Below are 13,441 nucleotides of genomic sequence, written 5' to 3'. Positions count from 1 at the left end.
GAGTTTTGGGTTTCTATTTTTCTTCAGAATTCAATCTTACTCTAAAATATAAAAAGTCCGGCAATAATTAAATAGAAATGTAAATTTAAAAATGAGAACGACTATCCATCCCATGATAAAATTTTATTTAAATAAATTTAATCATTATATCTGTACAATAATATTTAATTAATGATTAATTAAAAATAATCAAGAATAATAAATTATTTGAAATGAGAGAAAAAATATTAAGAATAATTATAATCAAAGTCTTAAATTTTTAAATTATAGAAAATAACATCCATAAAAATATTATATACGATAATTTAATCAATTTTTTATATAATAAATTAAAATTTTATATTATATGTCATTTTAATCGCTGCGAATAGAGCTTTTGCGTCTCTCTTTGTAACAAATAAATACTATTTTTATATAATAATTAATTTTATCTGTATTATCTCTGATTATTATAACAATAACAATGGTAGAAAATTGATCTAGCATACCATATCACTTACCTACAATATTTAATATGGGGCAATAATTTAATATTACTAACAAAATAATAAAAAGAAGTTCCCATCAGGATATATGTAGATTTATTATAAGCAAATGATTTATAATATAAGATAGTATGGACTTATTATTTTTCAACGATATGATTGGATGCAAATATATTATTATACCACAATTAATTTTTATATTTTTAATAAATCAGTGATTTTATATATAAAAGTGTTGTTTTTCTCATTTGAATACTTTAATGAAAATATATTTATTTTATTTCAAGTTTGTGATAAGAAGTAATCACATCATTAAACAAAAGTTTATAATTTATTCTATAAATTTTCAATATTATGCATTTAATTAAATGCCAATTTTAGTATATACCCATATAAACAAAATTATGACAAAGAAATAATTTTTAAAATAAATGGGAATAATATATGATTTAAATTTTGATATTTATGCACATTTTCTTTTGTGGATAACATTCTATATGAGAATATTTTCTTTGTATTCTTTTTGGCGTTTGGAGATATTTTAAATTTTGAAAATTTTATCAAATATTACTGAACCTTTTATACATATATGAATTTAATAAACAATCTTTATTTTTTATATTTTATTAAATAACAAAATTTTTCTTTTTATTTTTTACAAAACATGTCCACCAGCTTTTTTAACAAAATAACTGAAGTTTTAATTAATTTAATTTTTTTTGTAATAATCTAATTATTTGAGATTTTAATTAGATTAAATATATATTATACTATATAATATACTTAATTCTTTATTATACATATTAAAATAAAATAAAATGTAATATTAAAAAATTAAAATAAACTCTCATTCAATTTAGTTATATTTTATTGTGTATATTAACAAATTTTAATTATTAATTATGATTAAATTCACATATTAGACCCACTGGCCATTACTCTAATTTCGCAGCTAACGGTTTGATCGTTTTTGCTTTTTCTTCTTTAAAAACTTTTTCTTATGTGTTAAGGTGGTACCGTCGTAATACCTATTAAAAATATGGAGATTAAGGTAAATGCATAAATCACTACTACTCGTCGATTGTCTTTCCGTGTTAGAAAACCGACGGTGAGGATTTAGTCTCGACGGAAAGGGAATATGCAGGAAAATAAATCCAGCTGGAAAGCGGGGGACAAAAGTGCAAAACAGCCCAATATGAATCAGCCACGTATCCAACATACTTCATTCATGTCCCACGCGCCCATGGGTAACACCGGGAGTTGCTCTGCCTCTGCTCGGTGAGCCCCACTTAAGAAAGCAATGACATTGAGAGTGGTTTTTTACGAGAGTGGGCTTAGACTAGAAGTGATTGACACGTTGTAAGCGCGTGAAGAACACCCAGTTTAGTAATGACGCATGATGACTTAGGACGTGGGATGTGAGAAGGGAATCGACGGATGAGATGAGGGGGAGGGGTGAACGGTGAAATTGTAAGCGTTGGATGGTGCAGAGACTTCGATTGAATTTTGCCTGGGGAGACGAGCGCGAGTCAAAATGCTTAAGAAAGTGGAGAAAGTAATGAGACCAAAATATATTCACCCTAATTTCTATATTAAAAAAACATCTTTTGTTGAATTTTTTATTTTAAAATTTATTATTTAATTTATATTAAAATTATATTTGTATATTTTAAGATATTATTAAAAAATTATTTTGAAAATTATATTGCGATTTATTAATGAGATTAAATTATAATTTAAAAAAAATTATAAGATATTTTTTTTATAATTTATTTTTTCAATTAATAATTATATTATATTTATTATATTAATATTTTTAATAATATTTAAAAATTATTATTATTTATTAATAATAATATGAAATATTATTTTAATACAATAAATTTTAGGATTTAAAATCAAAATAGATTGAAATCTCTTTTTTTTTTTACAATTTTTTCTTAAAAAATTCTTTAAATTCTAATGGATAATATTTAATGTATTATTTTTATAAAGTTATTTTCAATTAATTTTAAATTTTATAAAACATAATGACTAAATTATGAATTTATAAAAATTCAATAAAAAATGGTATCACAGTCGAGTAAAATAATTAAATAATTATTCTTATAAACATTAGATATTAAATATTAATAATTGAAAAGTTAGGATATTAATTGATATTTTGTATAATAGTTATAAATTAAATAGTGATTTACATTTTTTATAAAATTATAAATGATTTTATGAAAACTTATAAATTTAAAAAATAAAATTATAATTTTTTTTTAATAGAATGAATCGTTTGAAAGAATTTATAATAAGAGAAGAGAAGGATCGGGTGAATAGGGGATGGATTGGATGGCCTCCAATCCATCACCATTCAATGAGATTCAGTTTCACAAAGCCCAACAGAAAACATTTCATGGCCCACTTATCTAATCCAATGGCCAAGTTTTATATAGGCCTGCCTTGCATCTTTCAATAATAGCCATTGATTCTTCAGCCATCATTTTGATCCTTTCCAAATTGGACCAAGCAAATTATTGTATAATACAAGAAAATCCCACCAATAGACCTTTTCTTTATTATTTGTGTAGACCCACTCTTGTGATCCTAAATTGTAATAAATGGTTGATATCATCTTTTTCCTGACTTTTCTACTTAAATTTCTAATGATTGTTTGGTTGGATTGTCACCAACTTAGGTCTAATTGGACTTGGGAATACATATTTTTGCAATTTTAGAGCTGACTATCTTCTAATATTTTAGCTAAAAAATCAAATTCTCTATTTTTTTTATCAGAATTATTTTAAGTTTTTCTATGCAGATTCATAAATTTATTTTAATATTTTAATATTTAGATAATAAAATTTACAGTAATTGTGTAAGTTTTAATGGAAGTTTTAATGGAAGAGAAAGACGTTTATTTATTTTTATCCTTTGTTTTATCTGTTAGTGACGTCTAATTGTCTCTCTGCTATATGCTACAGTATCACTTGTTTTTGTCATTCAGATCCGTACGTATAGATGTATCAGAGCCACTTTCCACGTCAGGTGACTATTTAATTCTCCTTACCGCACATGCGAATGGAACTGTAAAGTGACTGGACCAACTATTCTCTCTCATATCACATCACTGGACTGAATTATCCCCCGTTGAATATGGGCTTGAATGGATTCGGTCTGCCCCGCATATCCGGATCAAAACTTGTAATGCTGGACCGATCAATCAAAGAGAGACTTCATGGACTTTGAATCAACATTATTCTATTAGGTTCGGCATTACCAAAATAAAGAAAATCCGGCGATAATCACGTTTGAATATTTTTACTTAAAGAGACATGAATTTATATTTGCTTGATTTAGATTTTCCTTATACCTAATGATCTGAGTGTAAATATATAGGATTTTATATAAATTTTATTATTATTTTACACAATAAATTTATATAAATTCTGTATAGATAAATTTTGACTGTATCTATACTTTGAGAGACATTTATTTAACTTAGCTTGCAAATTATAAACCACCTACACCTTCCATAATACAACTTAAAGATTACTTTGCTGTGAGAATGGAGACAAACTGCATCTGCCTATTATTGTCTGTCTGTCTGTCAGTCCTCAAAATCCCTTGCATTATACTCAAATATTCTATCGACCTTTATGTTTACAAATATATATCGATGAATATAATTAAAAAATTATATTTTTTAATATAAAATAAATAAAAATTAAAAGACGAAGAGAATATAGGCTAACATCATCATATTTTAATTGAAAAAATATGTAATTATGAAGATAATTGCTTGAAATTACACAAACTATTTTGTAAATATTTTTCGAATATGTTAAAAGGGAAAGTAAATCCAGCTAACACTTAAATTAACCTTGTAGTTTAATTTACTTAGAATATGGGCTATTGTATTATTTTTAATATTTTATGGATTTTTTTCAACCTTCACTTCTAGAAAAATTAAAAAAATAATTATGAAAATTACCAACAATAAGTATTTTATCAACAATTTTTAATATTTTATTCACGTTTAAAGATTAACACAAAAATTAAAATATGGAATACGATAAAAAAAAATCTATGAAATCATTATTAGTAACATTAGAGATCAATATATAAAATTAAATCATCAGTAATTACTGAAAATTTATTTTTCGTTCGTGGTTGGTACTAATAATAATAAATGTTGAAGTTATTTTGAATACAGGATTGCCTAAAGCATAAATTTTATTGGTGATATTTATAAAAAAAATCAAAAGACAATAATAAACATAAATAAAAAATTACTTAAAAAATTATTGGTGATTACTTATTGATACTAGTATAGGAATCATCGGAAAAAAAAGGTCAAAAAAATTTGGGTGAACTAATCCTTTTCAAAGTAAGACCGAATCTGACTCTCTTTAGATTCATTCAAAACTAAGTCCTAAAAAATAGGAATCTTTGTGCTATCAGAAATTAATCATAGAATATAAATTCCACCAAAATAAAACTATCTATAAACTATTTAAAGGGAACCTCCAGATATGTGGGTTATTTTATTATTTAATTTTTTTTCCTCTAAATTCGTTTTAAATCTCTTATTAATTTGAGTATTGAAAGTTTTGCTCACCAAAATACTAGTAATTTTATTATTTTATAGATTCATTACGTCAAGAAATGACCAAAATACAATCACGTACTACAAACTCTAATAAAACTTGCGTATTAAACCTATTAACATAAATTATATATAACCTTTATATATGATGAGACACTTAACTATACTGAATTCTATTTACAATAACTTTACAAAAATAAGACTTTTTTCTATTTACATTAAATTAACTATATTTAAAATACAATATTTATCCCATTATTTTCCCTCAAGTTTACAGATCTAAGAAGAGATAGTCAACTTGTTTTTGAGATCTTAAAACCGTATCAGTATTAATGGACCTGCAATCTAATCTTTCGTGGATATATAACGAACTTGAATTTCATTTGCCGTAACTTTTTTACGAATGAAATGAAAATAAATTTGTATATGTTTTATACGACTGTGATAGAATGAATTGACCGTAAGACACGTAACTCTCAAATTATTACACCACAAAACTGAAATTATTAGTTTTATACCTAATTCACACAATAAATTATAAAGCCAAAGTACCTCAGACTTTATATTTGATACAGTACGATATTCTGCCTTCGTAGAAGATCCAAAAACTATGTTTTGCTTTTTTAAACTCCAAGAAACAATATTGCAATCAAGATAAATTGCAAAACTAATGGTGAATTTTCGATACTCTATACTTTTAGCCCAATCCACATAACTATAAGCCGAGATATTGGATGTGTTGGTTGGTTTGAGCAGCAGTCCATAAGTAGAAGTCTCTTGCAAGTAATGAAGAACTCGCTTTACCTCTTATCAGTGGCTTTCAGTTAGTTCTTTCATATTATCAATACTGCTACGATATGAAATATCAGGTCCGAATAAGAAATATTAGGTCTTATAAAGGAGAGGTATTGAAGATTATTAATACTGCTACGATATGATGTAACATAAGCAAATTTACTGAATTTACTGATACTAGATTTTAGCAAAGCAACTGGAGTTGAAATTGGCTTAGATGTATGCATGTTGATATGTTTTAAAATATTTAAAATATACTTGATTTGTATGAGCAGTAAAATATTTTCGACTAGTGCTCTTGAATTTTAAAAAAGCACTGAAACTTCTCTAAGTTATTTAATAAAAATGGTTTTACCAAATACCATTGCCCTGCTGAATTAATTTGAAACTCTTATCTACTAAAATGAGATCATATATATAAACTAAATAATACATAATATGTTTATTTAATCGAAAGATGAATATCGAGATCATATATATATAAACTAAATAATACATAATATATCTATTAGATATATTAATTAAAAGATAAATAAGTGATTTAACTTGAATCGAGTAAAATCAAATAAAAGGAGAGAATCATTTAAATAAGGATAATTTACGATTTAGTCCCTGGGTATTACCATTATTAATAAGTCGTCCCTGTATTTTTAAAAACCTATTAAAACGTCATTATGTTTTATTTCCGTCAACGAAATAGTCCTTCCGTCCTATTTTTCGTTAAAATTAGATAAAGGAGGAGAGAGAAAATTTTTAAAATCCAATTTTACCCTCAAATAAAATCATTTATTTAGTCCTTGTATATTACAATTATTAACAAGTTAGTCCTTACATTTTCAAAAATCTATTAAAATATTTTTATCTTTTTTCATATCTATTAAAACGTCCTTATCGTTTTTTTATGTCAACTAAATAGTCCCTATCTTTTCTCAGATCTATTAAAATGTCCTTATCGTTTCTTTTTGTCAACGAAATAGTCATTGTCTTTTCTTTCGTCCTCCTCCTCCTCCTCCTCCTCCGAAAAAGAAGAAGAAGAAAAAGAAGAAGAAGAAGAAGAGAAAGAAGAAGAAGAAGAAAAAGAAGAAGAAGAAGAAGAGAAAGAAGAAGAAGAAGAAGAAGAAGAAGAAGAAGAAGGAGGAGGAGGAGGAGGAGGAGGAGGAGGAGGAGGAGGAGGAGGAGGAGGAGGAGGAGGAGGAGGAGGAGGAGAAGAAGAAGAAGAAGAAGAAGAAGAAGAAGGAGGAGGAGAAGAAGAAGAAGAAGAAGAAGAAGAAGAATAAGAAGAAGAAGAAGAAGAAGAAGAAGAAGAGAAAGAAGAAAAAGAAGAAGAAGAAGAATGAGAAGAAGAAGAAGAAGAGAAAGAAGAAAAAGAAGCAAAAGAAGAAGAAGGAGAAGAAGCAGGAGAAGGAGGAGAAGAAGGAGAAGAAGAAGAAGAAGGAGAAGAAGAAGAAGCAGAAGAAGAATTGATGAAGAAGAAAAGGAAGGAGGAGGAGGAGAAAAATAATGGGGGTAATATAGTCTTTTACTATATTTTTAACGGCAAAAATAGACAGAAGGACTATTTCGTTGACGGAGAGAAAATATAAGGACGTTTTAATAGATTTCTAAAAATACAGGGACTGACTTGTTAATAATGGTAATACTCAGGGACTAAATCGTAAATTACCCTTTAAATAATTATATCATTTTCTTGGACGTTATGATTTAGAACACATCTTTGATAATAAGTTTTTTAATATTTTGTTAATAATTTTATATTTTGAGGAAAAAAAAAATCCCCTGTTGGAGAAAAACAAACCAGCGAAAGCGTGGAGTGTGGTCTCGTCAGCCGTACAACCAACCACGCGTGTGAAATAATGTAAAAGATCTACGCCTCAAAAGAATTTGTGGGACCACACCTATGACACGCTGGGCAGTTTTCATCACTTCATACTTTTAAAATAATAATAATAATAATATTATTATTATTATTAAATATACTTTATAATTATGAATAATCGAATTTAAAATTTATTATTTTTTAAGCATAATGCATGTTTTTTTTAGCACAAATCACTTTCAAGACTAATGAAATTCAAGCATTTTTAGGTATATGGGTTAAAAGAAATAATTTATTTCCCTATAGTAAATGAAGAAAAAATTATAATTTTTCAAGAAGTCAATAAAAAATAATAAATTAAAAAAATAAAATTTTTTCACTTTTTAAAAATTTAAAAATCCAAAATAAGACATATATTTGAGTTTTTTTTTTTTTAAATATTTAGAATTATATAAATTGCGGCTTTGTATTTCTAAAAATAAAAATTTTAGGCTATGACTATAATTTGTAATAAAAACAGATAAAGCAGGAGATGGGACCCAAACGGCAGGGATGGGTGCTGACAAGGTGCGCCATTACCTGGATCCGTGTTGCACGCGCCTAAGAAGCAGCGAACAGACAAAAGAAAACATTCTCAAATAAAAAACAAGAGAAAAATTCAAAACCCAAAATGTATTACTATTATTATTTTCCGTCAAAAGAAATTTTCCGTCTAAACAAACAAAAAAGAAAAATAGTGGGAAAAGAAAAAGAGTAAAAACCTCGGAGTTGGAGACAAGTGAACAGTGATTTAGGTGTTTTCTGGGATTTTCTGTAAGGATTCTTTCTTGTGGCATGCTCTCTGTTGACCAATTCTTTCAAGGCTCTGACTTTCCTTGAAATACTTTAAATTTCAATTTGTGTATACCACGCGCTCTTCTCCCCTTTCCATGTCTATAATTTATTCATTATTACTCTTGGATTGTGTTTATGTAATCCTTTCATGCTTATCTTAATCTTACTAAATGTTTAATTTTCCTCTAAATTAATATTTAAATTTTATTTAATTTAAAAATCACAATTTTTTAGCAAAATTTTTTGTTCAAGGAACTCATTTTCTTAATTTTCAAATTATTTTTTATATGCATAATAAAATAATTTTTTAAATTTTAATTATTAATAATTATCAGATATTCCACGCTTGAGACAAGATCAAACTTTATTAAAAAAATTAGAGTCAAAACCTATCAAACTCTTATTGAAGTGAGTCAGCTCAGATTGCAGGTCCTAACCATCTAATTGAGAAAGCAGGTCAGACAAACCTCACACGCAACCCCTTTCAAAAATATCTAGTCTAATAATGTGATCAGAAGAAAGAGAGCAGTCCAATCACTTTACGGCGCATTAAATGATCATTTGGCGTGAAAAGAGATTTTAATATGTCCTTATGTACAAACTTGAGTGATAGAAATAGATGATACTGTAATAAAAATGTAGTTAGACGTCACTAACAGACAGAAAAAAAAAGATAAAAAAAAACATCTTCCTCTTTATCTAAACTCACATAATTATATTAAAAATTTTATTTTTTGAGCCTCAAAACATCAATTATCAATAAATTTTTACATATATTCAATTCATTTAATGGGCTACAGACTTGAATGACTCCATTAAACGAATAAGAACATAGTGATAGTTAAAAAACCAATACTCTTTAAAATATAAATGGAGAGTGAAATTGAGATATTAAAACTAAGGGAGCATATAGGCTGAGAACACAAGAAGACACGACAGTTAGAGGCTTTATTACAACGCAGGTTAACGTTAAGAATGTTTTGTGAGTCCCCACTTTATCCAATCTGGCACAACGATGATCCATTGGTGCGTATTCACACGCGCCCAGTTTAACAGTACAGCTTCCAGTTTTCTCACCATCACAAATTCATCTGCTACAAAATTTTCTCCCTCTTGAAAACTGTCATGCACGGCACAACTCTCTGCTACACCTCTGCTCTCTCTTCTGATTCACTGCTCAATTGTTTTTAGCTTTCCTTGAGCCTCCCAATTTGTCTCCATTCTCTCTTTTTACCTTTGTCTGCTCACTTCATCATCTTCTTTAGTCTCCTTCTGCAAGGAACCACGTTCAACCATGGACGCAACAGCAGGCAAAGAGAAGCTGGTGGTGGAGGTGGTAGCAGCCCACAACTTAATGCCCAAAGATGGTGAAGGCTCGTCTTCCCCATTTGTAGAGATAGAGTTTGAGAACCAAAGACTCAGAACTCAAGTCAAGTACAAAGACTTGAACCCCATTTGGAATGAAAAGCTCGTTTTCAACATTAAGGATGTTGCAGATCTTCCTTACAGAGCCATAGAGGTTAATGTCTTTAATGAAAAAAGATCGAGCAACAGCAGAAACTTTCTGGGCAAAGTTCGAATTTCTGGTTCCAGTATTGCTAAAGAAGGTGAAGAAATGGTGCAGTTGCATACTCTGGATAAAAGAAGTTTGTTTTCTCATGTAAGAGGGGAGATAAGTTTGAAGCTTTATGTCTCTGCAAGAGAAGAGGTTAAAGAAGTTGTGGGTTTTGGTAATGGAGCCGTTGTCTCTGGCTCTTCTGGTCCCGGGTCTGCTTCTTTAAAGAAGAGCAAGAAGTTGCAGCAGCAGCAGAGTCCGGCTATAGTGCAGCAACAGCAGCAGTTGACGCAAGAGCACAACAAGCAAATGAAACAGCAAGGCCAAAACAATGCAAAGCCTGTGGAGCCAAACTCAGGTGAGATCAAACCTGTTGTTATTACAACTGGTCCTGGTCCTGTTGTTTCTGGGTCTGGTGGTGGACTTATCACTACAGGAGGTGGTGGTGGTGTTGTTGTTGGCGGCGGCGGCGGCGGTGGGGTCAGTTTGTACACAAATGTTTCTAGTGATTTCTCTCTTAAAGAGACAAGTCCACACCTTGGTGGTGGTCCTTTAAACAAAGACAAATCCAGTGCAACTTATGATCTTGTAGAGCAAATGCAGTATCTTTACGTAAGAGTTGTAAAGGCTAAAGATATTATGTTGTTTGGTGGTGGTGAGATTGTGGGTGAGGTGAAGCTAGGGAACTACAGGGGGATCACAAAAAGGGCAGGTTCTAGCAATATGGAGTGGAACCAAGTTTTTGCATTCTCTAAAGATTGCATACAGTCATCAATGGTGGAGATTTTTGTCAAAGAAGGCAATAAAGATGATTTCTTGGGCCGTGTTTGGTTTGATTTGAGTGAGATTCCAAGAAGGGTACCGCCAGATAGCCAATTAGCTCCACAATGGCATAGAATGGAAGACAAGAAAGGGGATAAAGCTAAAGGTGGTGAAGTTATGGTTTCAATATGGTTTGGGACTCAAGCAGACGAGGCTTTTGCAGAGGCTTGGCATTCAAAGGCAGCAAATGTGCATTTTGATGGGCTTTGCTCTATCAAATCCAAGGTTTATCTATCACCTAAGCTGTGGTATTTAAGGGTATCTGTTATTGAAGCACAAGATATTGTTCCTGGGGACAAAGGGTCTGCAATGATGAGGTTTCCGGAGCTTTTCGCCAAAATCCTTGTGGGAAACCAGATTTTGAGGACTAAAATTGCAGGGCCTAACCCCAACAGGAGCATGTCTAATCCATATTGGAATGAAGATATGGTGTTCGTAGTTGCAGAGCCATTTGAGGAATACTTGGTGGTTTCTGTAGAGGACCGTGTTGGCCCAGGAAGAGAGGAAACAGTGGGCAGAGTTTTGCTTCCAATGACTGCAGTTGAGAAGCGAAATGATGACAAACAAGTGGTTTCGAGGTGGTTCAATCTTGATAATCACCTTGGCAATGCAGTTGATTCGAAAATTATGACTAGATTTGGGTCCAGAATTCACCTCAGAATGTCTCTTGATGGGGGTTACCATGTGCTTGATGAGGCTACAATGTATAGCAGTGATGTTAAAGCGACTGCGAAACACTTGTGGAAGCCTCACATTGGTGTGCTTGAGATGGGAATCTTGGGAGCATCAGGACTTATGCCAACCAAAATCAAGGAAGGCAAAAGAGAGTCTGCAGATGCTTATTGTGTAGCAAAGTATGGTCAGAAATGGGTGAGAACTCGCACGGTTGTAGATAGCTTATCGCCGAAATGGAATGAGCAGTACACTTGGGAAGTGTTTGATCCTTGCACAGTTATCACAATTGGGGTGTTTGATAATTGCCGAGTCGAAAAGAATGCTGTCAACAATGCTTGTGATTCTCGAATTGGGAAAGTTAGAATTCGGCTATCAACTCTTGAATCAGACAGGGTTTATACTCACTCTTACCCCCTCCTTATGCTTCATCCGACCGGCTTAAAGAAGATGGGGGAGCTTCATTTAGCAGTAAGGTTCTCTTGTGCTAATATGGTTAACATGTTTCACATGTACACACTGCCACTTCTACCAAAGATGCACTATGTGCAACCATTAAGTGTGAATCAATTGGAGGCCTTAAGGTATCAAGCAATGAATGTGGTGGCATCAAGGCTTAGCCGATCGGAGCCACCGCTGGGACGAGAAGTGGTGGAGTATATGCTTGATCATGACTCTCATATGTGGAGCATGAGAAGAAGCAAAGCGAACTTTGCTAGACTAATAAATGTACTCTCAGGAATGGTTGCAATGTGTCGATGGATAGAGTCGATGCGAAATTGGCACAAACCGGTGTACTCAGCCTTGTTGCTTATAGTTTTCGTTCTACTAGTTACAATGCCTGAGCTCATTATCCCTGCCATTTTGCTTTACATGGCTTTTCTAGGGCTGTGGAGATATCGGTCTCGGCCTCGACACCCACCCCACATGGATACAAGGCTGTCTCATGCTGAGAATGTTTATCCTGATGAGTTGGATGAAGAATTTGATTCTTTCCCAACTAGTAGAAGTGCAGAGATAGTGAGAATGAGGTATGATAGGCTGAGGAGTGTGGCAGGGAGGATTCAGACGGTGGTTGGGGATATGGCTACACAGGGGGAACGTGCACAAGCATTGCTAAGTTGGAGAGACCCAAGAGCTACATTCTTGTTTGTTGTGATGTGTTTGTTAGCTGCTGTTGTTTTCTATGCTGTGCCTATCAGGGTTGCTGTGGGCTTGTGGGGACTTTACATGCTGAGGCCGCCAAGATTCAGGAATAGGTTGCCTTGCTGGCCTTTGAATTTCTTCAGGAGACTGCCTGCCAAGGCTGATGGTTTGTTATAGATTCATGATTTTTAGTATGTTGTGTGTAATGTGTAGGGTTCACGTGGGACAGACATAAGAACGTAGTGCCTTTGCGTAGCTAGCTAATCTTTATTTTTCATCCATTTTTCTAGTAGCCTTCTCTCTCTCTCTCTATATATATATGCACACACATTTAACATGACATATAAATTAGACATGAGGTTTAGTGCTAAAACTTGACAAGGTTAAAGCCAATGAAAACATAAAATGTCTTTTTAGTTGATACCAATAATTTATTTATTTACTTATTTTATATTTAGTATTAGGAATCACTGTAAAATTAACTTAAAGATCAAACCTTCAAGCTCAACCATACACGTTAAGCGGACTAGAAATTTTCGGACTGTTAGTTCTTACTAAGATGAGGAAGTTTTGATATTTTATTGGAAAAAAAATTTGATATTTTACCTTAGAATAATTTGCTTTGCGTTACTGAGATGGGCCGAGGATTCAAGCCATAAAAGGGTAACTTAATGGAGCTCAAACCCATTCTCTGTCACCCATGGCCATTGGGAGCTTAC

The 13,441-nt window shown here is 31.4% G+C and overlaps 1 protein-coding gene across 1 annotated transcript; it reads left to right on the top strand.

Moving 5' to 3' along the window:
• Positions 1-9,332: 9,332 nt before the first annotated feature.
• On the top strand, positions 9,333-13,003 carry LOC110627964 (FT-interacting protein 4). Its single transcript, XM_021774383.2, has one exon. The coding sequence runs from the start codon at positions 9,822-9,824 to the stop codon at positions 12,897-12,899; it is 3,078 nt and encodes a 1,025-aa protein (XP_021630075.1). The 5' UTR covers positions 9,333-9,821; the 3' UTR covers positions 12,900-13,003.
• Positions 13,004-13,441: the final 438 nt, after the last annotated feature.

The sequence above is a fragment of the Manihot esculenta genome, chromosome 12 (assembly GCF_001659605.2).
Source record: "Manihot esculenta cultivar AM560-2 chromosome 12, M.esculenta_v8, whole genome shotgun sequence".
In the NCBI taxonomy this organism is placed as follows: Eukaryota; Viridiplantae; Streptophyta; class Magnoliopsida; order Malpighiales; family Euphorbiaceae; genus Manihot; species Manihot esculenta.
This window is presented reverse-complemented; position numbering and strand designations above follow the sequence as displayed.